This window comes from Pseudorasbora parva, chromosome 21 (genome assembly GCF_024679245.1).
Source record: "Pseudorasbora parva isolate DD20220531a chromosome 21, ASM2467924v1, whole genome shotgun sequence".
Classification (NCBI taxonomy): domain Eukaryota; kingdom Metazoa; phylum Chordata; class Actinopteri; order Cypriniformes; family Gobionidae; genus Pseudorasbora; species Pseudorasbora parva.
The window spans coordinates 19,242,721-19,259,169 of NC_090192.1; the positions used below are offsets into that span (position 1 = coordinate 19,242,721).

The 16,449-nt window shown below is 38.9% G+C and overlaps 1 protein-coding gene across 6 annotated transcripts in view; it reads left to right on the plus strand.

Moving 5' to 3' along the window:
- The window catches only part of trrap (transformation/transcription domain-associated protein), a 106,988-nt gene that overhangs the window by 36,446 nt on the left and 54,093 nt on the right, over nucleotides 1-16,449 (plus strand). For 3 of the 6 annotated variants that reach the window (XM_067430630.1, XM_067430634.1, XM_067430631.1), the window contains 10 exons: nucleotides 206-364; nucleotides 474-608; nucleotides 738-848; nucleotides 933-1,079; nucleotides 7,134-7,347; nucleotides 7,737-7,874; nucleotides 10,077-10,223; nucleotides 12,307-12,509; nucleotides 14,423-14,544; nucleotides 14,952-15,165. In XM_067430630.1, coding sequence (XP_067286731.1) covers nucleotides 206-364; nucleotides 474-608; nucleotides 738-848; nucleotides 933-1,079; nucleotides 7,134-7,347; nucleotides 7,737-7,874; nucleotides 10,077-10,223; nucleotides 12,307-12,509; nucleotides 14,423-14,544; nucleotides 14,952-15,165 — 1,590 coding nt within the window. The remainder of the gene's footprint in view (nucleotides 1-205; nucleotides 365-473; nucleotides 609-737; nucleotides 849-932; nucleotides 1,080-7,133; nucleotides 7,348-7,736; nucleotides 7,875-10,076; nucleotides 10,224-12,306; nucleotides 12,510-14,422; nucleotides 14,545-14,951; nucleotides 15,166-16,449) is intronic. The other 3 variants (XM_067430632.1, XM_067430635.1, XM_067430633.1) reach the window with 1 other exon arrangement.

Consider the following 16,449-nt stretch of genomic DNA (forward strand, 5'->3'; position numbering starts at 1 on the left):
TGTAACATCACTTAACACTCTAAAGATAATTGTTATACTGATGTCTCCCGTACTACAGCTAGTGCATATCCACAGTGCGTTTTATTTGTAGTCATGCCTTTTTAAGGTCTATATTGCATAGCTTTAGCTGTTAGTTTGTTTGGTAGTTCAAATAACAATTCTTTTTTTTTGTAGCTTGCTTGATGGTACGTGTCTCTGCTTACAGGTATATTACCCAGTGAGACATCATCTGGTTCAGCACATGATCAGTGCTATGCAGCGATTGGGCTTCACCCCTAGTGTGACTATTGAACAGAGGAAGTTGGCAGTGGATTTAGCTGAGGTGGTCATCAAATGGGAGCTCCAGAGAATCAAAGACCAACAGGTCTGTTGCCAAAATGGCAAAATCAGTGTTTTGGTTAATTTCATGTGATTTTAAAATGTACTGTGCTTTAGATACCGGCAGTTTATTGGGGATCAATTTCTTTTTGCAGCCAGAATCGGAGGCTGATTCAGTAAGTGTTGGGGAGGGGACAAGTGGAGCCTCTGCTGCTATGAAAAGAGGAATGTCTGTTGATTCAGCACAAGACGTGAAGAGATTCCGCACTGCTGCTGGTACTGTCGGCACGGTGAGGAAACCTTAAACCGCTCGCTAAAGCCTGAATGTGACCACTATAATCAGTCTTTTGCGCTCTGTACTCTGATGGCCTGTGCCATGTTGAAGTACATTGGTTATATTATGTTTGTGTTATGTGCAGGTCTTTAGCCGCAGCCAGTCGATGCCAGGCACTGAGGCTTTACTTACCAAACCTGTGGAGAAGCAGCACACCGATACAGTCGTCAACTTCCTTATCCGCATCGCGTGCCAGGTAGTTCTTTCAGACCTGCTTAGTGAATCTTACTGAAGGGTCCACTAAAACTTGCACAGGCTAATTCCTGCTCTGTGTTTGCAGGTGAACGATAGCACTAATGTAGCAGGCTCCCCCGGTGAGCTGCTGTCCCGTCGCTGTGTGAACCTCATGAAAACTGCCCTCAGGCCGGATATGTGGCCCCGTGCCGAACTTAAACTCCAGTGGTTCGACAAGCTCCTCATGACTGTAGTGAGTTAGAATTCATTTTTTTATAACAGAAATGGTGAATGTAAAAATGTGTTGTGTTTTAACAGCTAGGCCACAACTAAATTTAAGTCTGGATGTGAAATGTATTAGTTTTTTACGCATTGTAAAAAAAAGAAAAGAAAAAAAGAAAGTTTGACAAATGTAATGCCTGTTTCACACATACTCCGCCTGCAGTCCGTATGCGACGCAGGAGCAGCACGAGCTGTTGTGCTTTCACATATGCCGCGTTTGCAGTGCGCAAATGACCCACGGGTACGGTGCGGCATTGCTGCCACATACATATTTTTTTCACTTAATTATGTCATAATAACGCGATCTTATGTCGTAAAAACTATATCTTTTCTCGTAATAACGGGGTTATGTTGTAAAAACAACATAATTTTCTTGTTAAACCGACATATATTTTCTCCCAATAAGGACGTGTTGTATGATGTGTACAAAATATGCCTTTATCCACATTAGAGAATTTATAAAGCATATGTGCCTTTGTAACACTTCCTTGCTTAAAAAGAAGCAACCTCAGCGTAATCTTCCGCTGCCTGTATTCATGGCACTGCCCAAAAGCACAAAATTGTTGTATTTTATTGATATAGCTTACATAATAGTTCATAATAAACAGTTTAGCACACAGGTGCGAATTTATAAATATTTGGATTCGTGCAGAATGGTTTAAGTTTTGTTTCAGGCTGGCCTAATTTGTTTAGGCTTTAAAATAAAAATAGTTTGAAGGCTAATGAATAGCATAATTTATGTTTGTTTTACATTTATTTTTTTCATTCTTGTTGTGAATTGCGTTACATTTTAAGGATTTGTTGTGGAAACAGCCTCAAATAGCTACATGTTGATAATGTTTGTATACATTTAGTTTTTACCAGTATTTTTAATAACATGGGAATGACACACTAGTGTGATTTACCTAGGTTTATTTCTTAAGTCATACGCAGTGCGTTTAGGAGAAAATGTGTTGTTATTACGAGAAAATGTTGTTTTTACGACGTAACATCTCGTTATTTCGAGAAAAGATGTCATTAAATTGACATAAGATCTCGTTATTAATTGAGTGGAAAAAATAATATATATGTGGCAGCAATGTGTCACTGTACATGGTTGTATACCACAACACAACATTTATTCATTATTTTTTAATTTCAAATCTATTATTTTTTTGGTACTGTTCATGGCTTGTCAGCATTGCAATATACTCTTTCATAGATGTCAGGTTTAAACGCACTACATTTACATAACGTTTTATTAAATGCATTCCTTTATATTTGTACTTAAGATTTATATATTAGGCCTACGTTGCTCACGCAGGTGGCAAAACATTTAAACATAGACCTATGTTATAGCCTATGTTAAAATCTAAAATATTTTACATTAAAACTTACAATAGACAAATCTAGTATTTTCTTTCATTTTTAAATCTTTTAACAAGAAATTCTGCAGGTCATAAAGAACTTTGTTTTTCCAGCTCCAAGAAAGGATGAGTGCTCTCCATTTAAGTCTCCTATAGTTTACCTAAATGCTGTTTTCCTTGTTTTACCCGAGGCAAAAAAGCCATGTGTTGACTTTGAAACAGAGCAGACTTTAAATTATATGCATATGTGGTAAAATTACTTGATTTTCATATCAATACATAAAACAGAGTATATGCACTGCATATGACTTAAGAAATAAACCCAGCTAAATAACACTGGTGTGTCATTCCCATGTTATTAAAAATACTGGTAAAAACTAAACGTTTACAAAGATTATCAACACGTAGCTATTTGAGTCTGTTTCCACAACAAATCCTTAAAATGTAATGAAATTCACAACAAGAATGAAAAATATAAATGTAAAGCAAACAAATTATGCCATTCATTAGCCTTCAAACTATTTTTATTTAAAGGAACACGGTGTAGGATTTTTGCTGTAAAATATCCAAAAACCATTAAAAATTAACCATTAAAAACAGTGTTATATATTTTGTTCCGTTGAGGTCTTAAAATATCCCAAGTTTATCCAACTATTTGTAAATTGTGAGGAAATTGCTACTTTAACCAAGGAGCCGGGGCGTCTGAGGGAGTCGCCTGTCAATTGCGTCATATCTGCGTTACCCTCGGTTTTATTTGGCAAAAATGCTTTACTCTTAGCAGTGTACAACAAGTGTCACAGCAGCCACTGAGCGAACGCACAGGGTAATGTGATAACATAATTTTAAACACATTAAATGTATCTTATATTATAAACAGGGCTGCGTTACCTCATACTCATGATCGGAAAAGCAGAAATGGCGCCGACGACTGTGTCCCGTCATAATAAAGTGTCCTGTTGCTCTCGAGCCGTGTGTTTGCGTAACAATCACTTCAGCGGCCTTTTTAGCTCCCTCAACACTAGCTCCTGCTCTGCTTCATACTACAGTAACATTAATGATCACATCCATGAACATGAGTCCTATCCCGATTCTTTTCCACCGGCTGTGAGGTGAAGACCACATGATTCTGAGCTGAAACTTGCCGTCATCAAACTACGGCTTTGTTTTGAATAGGTGCCCTCTAGTGGACGGAAAAAGGACATAGCGCAGCTTTAATGCAAACAATGCGCTGTCACTTTAATTTAGTGCATCCAGCAAAGAAAAAAATTGTCTCTGTGTGGAAACGATTGCCGCACTGCTGGAAACGATTGCACCACTCCTGGAATGCCTTGCTGGACCCCATCCGCGTGCAGTGTGAAAGCTTTTGATCGGTTAACATGGGTACGGAAAAAATACACACCGCTTACACACTGCAAACGGAGTAGGCCTATGTGTGAAATGGGCATAAGTGTGAAAACCAACACTCAGTCTGATTTTCACATGTGATTTGACTAGTGCAAATGCACTCTCTGACAGTAGAAAGCAGATCTTTACCATAGTTTCTCCAGACACAAAGCGCTACATAACTTTGTTTCTGACACCTGCTTGTAACAGAGGAAAAGGACATCGAAAACTATTTGCATGTTTTCAAACAGCTGTTGTGATTTTATAGTCTTAATCGGAGAACACCAAATTAGGGCCGGGACTCGATTAAAAAAATTAATCTAATTAATTAGAGGCTTTGTAATTAATTAATCGAAATTAATCGCATTTTAATCGCATATAAATATTTGACCTGAGAACAATGAGAAGTAATTTTTCACATGTATTTTTAGTATACCATTGAATAATGACTGAAAACATAAGCTTAATCAACAAAATATAGTTTATTTATTTCAGTCCAGCAGACCAGTGCAATGTTTGCCATTAAGTTAAGCAAAAGCATATTTGTGATATTTGAGGCTCGATGTGCTGCGGTGATACGCAAATTCCTTGTTGTATAGCTTGCACACTACCATGCTCTTGACGACGCTTCCATTCTTTCGTTTTTTAAAACAAAATTTCCCATCCACGGGGCCAAGCAAAGCAGTCTCATCAGCTTCTTCGTTCATGTTCACGCATGCCCTGCGTCTCAATCAGCTCCCTAGTTCCCTAGTCAGGGCACTGATCAAGACATAAGTCAATGGGCTGACTCCCTGATCAGTGCCCTGACTACTGAACTAGGGAGCGGATTGAGACGCACCCATGGTTTGTTGTTGTAGTTGTCGCGCTAGTTGGTGTTCCAGTATAATCGGTCCGTCGAAACTGATTCATTGAAAAACGTTCCGCGGTGCAAAAATAAATGCGGTTACATTTTTTATTTTTTTTGCGTAATTAATTAACGCGTTAAAGTCACGTAATTAATTAATCTTAATTAACGCGTTAAAGTCCCGGCCCTACACCAAATACAAGAGTACAGAGATGAGAGCCTTTTCCAGATCTGCTATTAGCAAAATATCTCTTAGCAAAATACTCTGCTTGTGAGTGCCACCATGTTGTGGTTTTATTTAACAGCTGCAGCTCTGGGCATGTGATCAAAACCGTAAATCCTATTGGTTGGTTGGTTTTCTTTGCAGTGTGATGGAGAAGAGATTAGAACTGATCAATGAAAAATTGATGGCGCATTGACTGCATTCAAATTAGTTGTTCTGAGCATACTTGTTAACAGCCGGTCATTCAATTCATTAAAAAGTTTATTGCACATTTTCGTCTGGGTTTGAACAGGACTTGAAGTGTTCATCTTGGAGATGAAGACCGCCATATCCTGTTCCTCTCTCATCCTTCTTCATTATTTCCAGTGCCTTTCCAAGAGCAGTTTTGATGCCAGCCAAATCGATATCCTCACTCTTATGAATGATTTTTCCTTCTTTAGGGTTCACTGGTGTGACTAACTCAGCTGTCATCTCAGAGAACAGCTCTCAGTTAGTGAGTGTCAGCCACCTGCACTATTATCACTGTAACCTCCCTTCCCTCTCTCCCTTCCTCTCTCTCTCTCCACCTGTTATGAAGCAATGGGCTTCCTGTTGTTTGGACACACCACTCTATCGATTCTTTTCATGGCAGACAGTTACGCGGCTCCCTATGCTCGTGTAGGCCTGTGATTGAAATGCTGTGATATGGCAGAGAGGAGGGTGCCTGGACCTTGCAGAGACTTTATTTGCCCTTTACTCGTCAAAAGATCAAACCATGGCTTCATGTCCTCCTGGAAAGTTCCTGCTTACGAGTTTAGAAAAATGAATGCATTGGGAAATTTCTAATGCAGAATTTCCCTGTTGATCATCATGACATGGTGTTACACTTTCTGCGTAAGTTATTTGTTATTATCCCACATTTATGGCACAATACCATGTTTACAGTTAGTGTTACTATAATAAATGCGTTGCAAATGTTGGTGATTTGTGGATGGAAAAGCCTTCTAACTGGATTGTGCTGATGCAATGTTTCTCCTGTTTTCCACATCAGTGTTGTTGAGAGAGTCTGCAGTGTTGTATCTGGCTTTAAACTAGTTTAAATTTCACTGATATCACAGAGATATTAGTGGTTTGCACAGGTACCAGTGTGACCTTAAAATTTAGTCCCACTGGCAGGAAAAGACATCGTCACAGTCTAGAGCCCTGCTTCTCTTCCATCTTTATTTTCAGAGTGGGTCACTGACACTTCCTGTGGCATGAGTTTGACACTGGTCACTCATCGTCTGTGCCCCAGAGCCCTGTTGAAGAATCGAGGTGCTCTTATCCAAACTAATGAACAGTGCTGCAAATTTTAGAGGCTTTTATCATCTCATTGTGCTGGCTTGTCAGTGATTAAAGAACATGCTGCAGGGACTGGTTTGGCTTTGTGGAGATCTGTTTCCCTCTGTCCCTCGGCCCTCGGGGCAAGACCTTAGTTGACAATATTCAGCAGACCCTGAAACCTAATCAGCACTGGTTTTTACTTATTGTGCCAAGCCTATCTATGCATTACTTGGTTTAAATGAATGTTACCTGTTTTATAGGGCTGCAACTAACAGTTATTTTTTATAATCGATTAGTTGGCCAATTATTTTTTTCAATAAATCGATTAATCAGATAAAAAGCCCAGTTGTTATTTTATTGACAATGCACACTATTCCACATCCTGCCCAATGCTGTCCTTCAAACAAATTTGTCAGTTGAGTGTGTTACGTCCACCTGGCTCAAGGTGAAGCAACATAAGAAAAGGGGAGGCCACACATGGAACTCAATTTAACAAATAAACATTTAATAGAAAATAAGTCAAAATAATAATACAAGAACTGAAGAAAAATAATAAAGAAAAGAAAACAATCTGGAACCGAAGAGGAAAAGATGAACGGCCACAGTACAACTCCGGCATTCCCTTTTGTACTCGAAGTCTCTTGACTCAAGCGAAATCACCGGTAATGCACCGCACCTGTTTCTGACACTCACTCCAGAACACGGAACAAGTGCTATGAACATAGATGTCGAATATATCGACCATTACATAAATTAACCATGGTTTTACAATGAACAAAACAAGCAAACAAAATAATGATAAATAAATAACAGGGTTATTGTAACAACAAGAGGCTTTTCTCAAAATCTTAATAAATCTCACCGACCCTTTAGTGTCAGTTCCTCTGAACCTCATCAATCGGTCCCGCATCCTCTTCTGTTTTTCAGGAGCAGCCAGCTCAGGCAAACTTCTCCAACATCTGCACAGGACTGGAGATTCTCAGCTTCCTTCTGTCAGTGCTGCAGCCTCCAGCTATCCTCGCACACTTCAAGCCCCTGCAGCGTGGCATTGCAGCTTGCATGACCTGTGGCAACACCAAAGTGTTGAGGGCAGTCCACTCCCTCCTGTCCAGACTCATGAGCACATTTCCCACAGAACCCAGTGAGTAGATCAAGTTCTGATTGATGCCTTCACCTGGAGACCATAGTTGAGCACAGTTGTGGATGTGTACGGTAAACAATAATTGCATCATTTGATTTGCTCGAGTGCAAGACACAGTCAGTAGTATAGCCAGCGGCTGTTAACAGACATATAAATGGGATGAATCTCTACAGGGGTTGCAAAACAACTCCAGACATGGGGATTATCGACAACAGGATATGATGTCACTTTAATCATAGTTAAAGTTGGCTTGAAATGCAAGTCGCACTAGTCTTTTCTTCCCTATAGTGATATATGTAGGGAGGGACTTGATTTTGTCCATTAGGAATTGATTGGATCATTACTATTTGAATGCTATTGTAACTATACATTTTTCTTCCAATATTTTGGTTTTCCTTTAGGCACATCCTCCGTTGCTTCCAAGTATGAGGAGCTGGAGTGTTTGTACGCTGCCGTAGGGAAGGTCATTTATGAAGGCCTCACCAACTACGAGAAAGCCAGCAGTGCAAACCCAACTCAATTGTTCGGTGAGAATTGAATAGCTCTACTACCTGACCACACACTACATGGATATTAAAGGGGTGGATATGATTTCAGTTTTTAAACTTTATTTAGTGTAATGTTGCTGTTTGAGCATAAACAACATCTGCAAAGTTATGACACACAAAGTTAAAACCAAAGGGAGATCTTTTCTTTTAAAGAAATCACTGTTTAACGATTACAACAAATGGTTGGTAGGGACAAGCTTACTCCCGGGTTAGTGACATCACTAACCCTAGAATTTACATAAACCCTGCCCCTGGGAAACGCAACAAAGGGGGTGAGATTATCATGACAGAATATGATAATCGAAGATAGCTACCTCTACATCAGCTACATAACTTCATCAACTAACCATTCAGAATCGCCCTGTTGTAGTCTACATGTTGTCACTTCTTTTTGAGTCTCTCCATCATTGTCCAACTCTAGTTTGAATATAAAAGGCTGAAAAGTTTCAGTGCCTTACCGCATGAGATAATCATTAAAGTTCCACCCACTTAGCAGCTAATTTGCATTTAAAAGGGGACACAAAAACACCATGTTTTTCCTCACCCTCACAAAGTGAAAATTTTAACATGCTATAAAAATTATCTGTGGGGTATTTTGAGCCAAAACTTCACATACACACTCTGGGGACATCAGAGACTTATTTTACATCTTGTTAAAAGGGACAATCAACCACCCCTTTAAGGTTTTAAAAAAAGTCTTAACTTTTTTGTCTGTTATATAGTTGGTATGGAATGCAAATCAGATATTTAAATACTTTTTTATAAATTGGTCTCATTTTATATTATTTATATTTTTTATGTACTTAGAATATGGGTAAGGTTAGGAAAGGTTTTGTGGTAAGGTTAGTAATCACAGAAATTAATTACATTCAGGTATTTTTTAAATACAAGTAAAATCTAAAAACTTGTATGTACACAATAAGTGCATTTTATCAAACAAATAATTTAAGTGGTATTACATAGTAGCTAAAGACACTTAAGGGGTTAGTTCACCCAAACATGAAATTGATGTCTTTAATGACTCACCCTAATGTTGTTCCACACCCGTAAGACCTCCGTTCATCTTCGGAACACAGTTCAAGAAATTTTATTTTAAGACCGTCAGCAAATGAAAGTGTATGCACACTATACTGTCCATGTCCAGAAAGGTGATAAAAACATCATCAAAGTAGTCCATATGTGACATCAGTTAGTTAATTAGAAACTCTTAAAGCATCGAAAATACATTTTGGTCCAAAAATCACAAAAACTACGACTTTATTCAGCATTGTCTTCTCTTCTGCGTTTGTTTTCAAAACTAAAATAAAGATTCAAACGGTTGTGAATCAGCAGATTGATTCATGATTCGGATCACGTGTCAAACTTCTGAAATCACGTGTCATATGCGATCCGAATCATGAATCAATATGCTGATTCATAATTCATGACAAAAAAAAAAAAAAAATGTTCTTGAGCACCATATCAGCTATTTATAATGATTTCTGAAGAATCATGTGACACTGAAGACTTGAGTAATGGCTGCTGAAAATCAGATAAATCGGGAATACATTGTTTTAAAATACAATTAAAATAGAGAACAGTAGTTAAATTATGATTTTAATACTTATTTTATTTTATTATTTTATGTATTTATTTTATCAAATAAATCTAAATAAATCCCTCTAAAACATAAAATCTTACAACCCCAAACTTTTGAATCGTGGTGTGCTTCAGTATAGCTCCCTTTCAGATGAGATATTTTACAAAAGAATAATTTCATAATTGAAAACAAAAAAGTGACAACTCTATTAGATAACATTCTAAAGTTACCAGTGTTTAATTTCAGCCCAAAATGGCACCATTGGTCAATAAATGCCTCCTGATTCCGCTCTGGCAGTGCTCTAGAGTTACACTTACCACTGATGTAGTGTATGTGTCTCCATCGAGGGTGACTTTTTACATTTATCTTTTCTCCCCAGAGCTGTGATCTAAGAAATGCATTACTCATAATTTTTTTTTGTCCCTATCCTTACCCGGTAACTCGATTTAGATTTCTCCAGAAACGTCCTTGTAATACAACTACAGGGACAAAGGAGCTGCACCCAAAGTCATTAGCAGGTGCATGTCGCTTGCTGTCCCTGACAGTGTTGTGAGGGCAGCGGGGCGTCATGTTACCAACTTCTCTCTCCTCTCTGCTTCCAGGAACGCTGATGATCCTGAAGTCCGCCTGCAGCAACAATTCCAGCTACATCGACCGCCTCATTTCTGTCTTCATGCGCTCCCTGCAGAAGATGGTGAGGGAGCACCTGAGCCCACAAGCCAACCCCGGAGCTGCTGAAACCAGCACAGGTGACCATTCTTTAGACACTTGGGTCAAAGAGGTTTTTTCCCAAAAACACATTAAAGGGTTTGTTAGCCCAAAAATGAAAATTCTGTCATTAATTACTCACCCTCATGTTGTTCCTAACCCATAAGACTCGTTCATCTCGTTCATCTTCAGACCACAAATTAAGAGATTTTTGATGAAACTCGAGAGCTCTCTGACCCCTCCATAGACAGTTTTTTAATGAACACTGTCAAGGCCCAGAAAGGTAGTAAAGACATTGTTAAAATAGTCCATATGACTACAGTGGTTCAACCTTATATTATGAAGCGACGAGAATCATTTTTGTGCGCAAAAAGCAAACAAAAATGACAACTTTATTCAACAATGTCTTTTAGTTTTTTCTGGTTTGGCATTATTTTTTTATTTTAACTTAGTTTAAGTATTTATTATTTATAGTATATATAAATATCAAAATAATATGATGCAACCAGCATGCAGGAAATTAAAAACAGGAAATTATATTATAGAGAAGACCACTGCAGACCCTCATCACTGGTTGTCAAGATTAAGAATTCTCTGAAAATATTAGATTTATTAGTCAAGGTTAGTTCAGATTGTAAAATGTCATGTAATTCATCTCCTTAAAAACAGATTTTTTATTAATTATTAATTCATGACATTTATTCAAATGAATAAGTTGTTCACAAATGTAGGAAAATAAGTTATTAATTTATGGTTGCTAATTATTACAATGTAAAGTTTTCTTGAAAAAGGAATGTAAGTTTTTCAAAACCATATGAAACATTATTTTTTTAATGTATTGTGTAGACACTTATGGCGTTGACCCATTAAATAAATGTAAACCTAATTGGCAGCTGTCTAGAGGCAATCATGTAAAGTTAATGCAATATAGTACGCTATGCTCAATTTAAACAATTTTGTGCGTTAGCACTGGCCTCTTTCTGTCATTAACCCATCTGCACTTGGTTAAGATCACTTCCTCCCTTCCAGGAGGCCGTTTTCAAGCCTTTAAAGATTTCAAGCTTGACTTTATTTTGGATAGTATATGGAAGCCAGCTGAGGTAGGTTAAGATCTATTGCTTTGTCTGACAGAATGGGTTTTCTTCCTCTTGGCCCAGAAATGACAGTCTGTCTTAAATTTAGGCTTTTGACAATATGATGGAAAAATATACACTCTTACTGGGACGGCTTTAATCCTGTTGTCTGCAGTCATCTGGATGAGTTTAAAAAGTGGGCAGCAAGACAAAAAGACACGTTGTCACCTTGGAGCAGAGTGCGAGAGAGGGAACCATTAGACTCCAGAGTGTGCTGTCCATATTTGACCACTGGGTGCTGCAGGAGGGCCAATCAAATGTTCCGAGACCAGCCCACAAATCCGTCCATATTGAGAATCATCTTCTGTGATTGAAGTCAAAAATCTCCCACTGTGTCCACTGGAATATAAAATCCAGACAATCCCATCTGCTCTGTGCCTTCTAGATGCTATTATGGTTTTTAAATGGTACATGGAGATGGGATTGAACAGACACGCGCACATTCGCACACTCTCGGCCCTGTCCTGCGCTGTCTGAAAGGCCTCACACTGCAATGTCACCCTGACAGCGTCGCCCAAGACCTCCTCACAGCATGAGTCAGCGGAGAACTGGAAATCAGCCTCTAACATATTCTCCCCCAAGGGTTCGACTCATCAGAACAATCACATTGTACCTTGAGCAAATCAAGCAGAAAATACATTCAGAGGCCAAACTAAACTCATAACCCGTCTCCGTTCTGCTACGACTCTCCATGCTAAAACTCAATCACGTTTCCTCCATTTTCAGCAGGCAGAATTTCATATTTTATGGTTCATATCCTCAGCTGTCTCTTATAATTTTTGATGTATGTTCAATGCTTGCCTTTGAGATTTATGTAATATCTGTCTGTGTATGTGAGCTTGGGTGTAGTTTTTTCCTCTTTGTTAGGTTTGGAAAATAACAGAAGTCCTGTGAACCTCAAAAAAATAGAGAATTGTGTTCAACTGTATCGCCCATTTTTTTTATCACTCGTATATAATCATGTGCTTTCATTCTTCTATGCCTTTCGTAGTGACAAGCGAGTTGGTCATGCTCAGTCTGGATCTGGTGAAGACGAGGCTGTCGGTCATGAATATGGAAATGAGAAAAAACTTCATCCAGGTCATCCTCACCTCCCTCATCGAGAAATCTCCTGACCCAAAGATTCTTCGAGCTGTGGTGAAGATTGTGGAGGAGTGGGTCAAAAACTCAGGCAACCCCATGGCCACCAACCAGGTAAACTCTTTTCAAGCTGATGTCTCAAAATATTAAATCTGTCAGTGTCTGGTGGCAGTATGAGGAATCAAATTTTCCTTGGTGTTTTGAGTTTAGACTTCAGTGTACTATGAAAATATACTGCAGTAATGTTCTGAACTTGCCAGTCCAGAAAGACTATTTATTAAAATGAAGATGAAATTTACATTTCAATCACTCTTGGGTGATTAGAAGCTTTGGTTGCCCGGGGACGGTAGAGTAACATAGAGGATAAAGAATTGATGCTAAATTCCTATTGTGTGGACATTGGTTCTTAACATTTTGGACTCCAAAGCCCCCACTTGTTTGCTAAGGACCCCTGCCTCTTGTTTAAGAATTGGTGTAGAAGGTTTCAATTATATGCTGTTCCTGGCTTTGTGTAGCACCTACCACTGCATGTCCTTCCAAAAGTGTGTTAGAAAGTTAGAAACGTGCTGCAGAAGTTTCCTTTTATAAGATCTCTTATCATTTTTAATCTGACCTTGATAGTTTATGTGGTACTGGTACATTTTTGGCATGAATCGTTTTGTGGTCCTGTCACAATGTAATGCAGACTTTGCAAAGAGGCTATTGAATGATGGGGCAGTTAAAATAAGAGTCGACAGCAAGGTCAGAAAGAGGATAGAAAATGGTCATTATAACCGGACCTCAGGGAAAAGCATTCAGTAATAAAAAATACATGACAAAACACATTTAAAGCGACTTTAAATGTGTTTCTTTTTTTCCCTTTTTTTAATTAAAAAATTGTGGACTTTTCTAAATGTCAATTTGAACAAGATGTGTTCTAAGAGTAAGAAAAGAGTTTTTCTTTTGCGCCACCAAGCAGAATTGTTGCTTGGTGGCGCAAGTTTTCTCTTTGTCTCTTATTGGTCTGACCGTATAATCTCACCTCAAACTCATGTTACTGCTTAAGCCTAGCCTAGAAATCTAGACGCACCCTAGCGGCAGCAAATTTAATCTGCCCGCGTCGTCTAGGAACTCTCAATACCCTTCTGAGCTGTATTGGCCTAACTCTTGCCGGGCCAATCACATCGTGTATAGAGTCGGTGGGCCGGGCCATAATGACGACGGCCGAGTTGCGTTTGCGTGCTTCTAGTAAACACATACTGGAGAACGGCGGTCTTTCGAATCAGCTTTGACCGCGACTCTGGAAGACTTGGAGTGCCAAAGAACGGCACTGAAGTCATTCTTAAAAAGTGAAGATGTGTTCGGAGTTTTGCTGACCGGATACAGCGAATGTTTAATCTATCAACAAGCTCTGTTTCACCTTCATTGCTCTGGTTGGAGCGCTATCCTATCGCGTGCAGAGTGAGTTTGAAAGACAACCGTTTATCCCGCCCCTTGGATTGAGCCCTGCCAATGGTGAGTTTCCAGACCAAACACCTTGATGTGGGTCTGGCTTGTCAGGCTAGCTTAAGCCAGTATTGTTTGTTTGAAATACAGAAACGTATAATGTTCTTGCAATTTTTAGGCAAATCAATTACAAACCTGATTCATATTTCATGGATTATTGACATGGTGTAGCTGTATGAATTCCGATTCTGTCGGCTTGCTAACCTCGCAATAGTAAACCAACCTAGTGTCAACTCTGGTGTTAAACATTTGAGCTCCAGCCTAGCCGGCTGTAAATGAGGCATTGTGTATTCAGCGCGCTGTGGCCCGGACAGATGAACTCAGGTGTCTGTTCTGTTAGCCCAAGGCGAGAGAGCAGACAGGGAGAGAAAGGAGCCGAGCAAAGGTGCTGCACAGCTCTCCTGATAGATGAAAGATAAATGGACTGTATCAATCTGTTGCCCCCTCCTCACCTCTCCTCTCCTCTCCCCTCTTCTCCTCTTGCAATCCCTTTCTATTCTGCTGTCTTACCCTCTCTCTTTGTCTTCGTTTCTCTTTCCTAGGTGCCTAATCCAAGAGAGAAGTCCATTCTGCTGGTGAAAATGATGACCTACATTGAGAAGCGCTTTCCTGATGACCTTGAATTGAACGCCCAGTTCCTGGACCTCGTTAATTACGTCTACAGGTAATTACGCCGATTAATCACAGGGTCTGCTGTCCGCACAGGCCCTCCATCTATTGCCATTAGCAACAAGACTCCGGCTGGTGGGTGGTAGGCCCAGTTTTGATTGCTAGAGTTGGGGTTGTGGGCGTTTGGCGGCTGAGGGGCAAAAGGCTTTAGGGGCCACAGTCACCCTCGGCAAGAGAGCATTTCTCCAGCATCGAGCAATTCATCCTAGCGAGAACCCACAGGCCTGAGTCAACAGCTCTGTATCTACGCTGGAGCTCATGCAGTCCTTAATAGCTGTGGATTACTAAAGATCCACATTGTTGTTTATCGTCACGCTGCATTTCATGCTGTCTCAGAAGGTAAATTCAACAACAGTCTTGCAGCGTTTGTCTGAAGCACTTTGGTATTTTTGTTTTTTTCAGAGATGAGAACCTTTCAGGTAGCGACATCACATCCAAGCTGGAGCCAGCGTTCTTGTCAGGGCTGCGCTGCACCCAGCCACTGATCAGAGCGAAATTTTTTGAGGTGTTTGATTCATCAATGAAGCGACGAGTCTATGAGAGGCTTCTGTATATTTGCTGCTCGCAGAACTGGGAGGCCATGGGCAGCCACTTCTGGATCAAACAGTGCACTGAGGTACAGACACATTTTATTGAAGAAAAAAAATAAAAATAAAGCTCACGAGAATTTTTTGTTAATTAGTCACTGGTTAGAGATTCGTGAATTTTTGGAGAAACCTGCTATTTTTTGACTAGTTGATGTAATATGTTAATAGATTATTTTATTTTTTTTGGACCCACATGATATCTTTATATTAGGTGGCCTTAACTACTATGTAGTAACATTTTAATTATTCATTTGATACAATGCCCTTATTGTGTACATACATGTTTTTACATTGTACTTATATTTAAAAAAATACCTGCATGTAATTACATCTGCAATTAATTTCTGTAGTTACATTTGTAATTACACAGTTGGCACTTTCCTTACACCTAACCCTACTCTCAAACTTACCCACACCACCACACCTGTCCCTAACTCTACCCGTATCCCACCTCAATATCAGCAAAGGTGTCTTGCAATACAATTTGAACACAGTAAGTACATTGTACTTATTTTTTTCGTGTAAGTATATATTAAGGTCACCTAAAATAAAGTGGGGCCATTTTTTTAAAATAGTAAATATAATTATACATAACATCTCAAACGAATCCTAAAACGTTGATTAATATAAATAAATATAAATTATAGATTAAAATAAATATAAAATACAGAATATATTATATAATTAATAACTATTATTAATCAATATATACTATTTATTTATTCATTCATTCATTTATTCATTTATCTACATCAACATTTTTGGTTTCATTTTAGGATTGTAGGAATAAACTTTCTGATTTAACATCGCATGCCACTGCAGGATGTGTCTAAAATGTTTTAATTATAAAAGACACATAAAAATGCCAATATATTGTACATCTCCAATCATGTTGTAAGGTCTAATCAGAGTTGATAATACTTCATAATTATGCACATGCTTAAATTACACTGAAGCTAATTGCACCTTGCATGGCACTTACATGCATACTGTATCATTTTAAAATCACAGTTTTCGCCTTGATGATTTTCAGCTGGATTTTAGATATTTTTTCTCTTGGTGTTAATGCATTCACCATAATGTAACAGCTCTGGTTTTTGGCTGCTCCCGCCAAGTCAGGTCACAATCCATCAATCTCAGCCACAATCAATGCAACTCCGGCTCTTGAATTATTAATGCTGTCCTATACATGGCGGCTGTGTGTGTGATTCATCCTACCGTGATGGAGTAGAAGAACATTCACTGTTGGAGCTCTACAGATGGTGTCAAGCATTTAGACGCATGTAAGCTATTGGTTAAAACTGGCAGCTGTT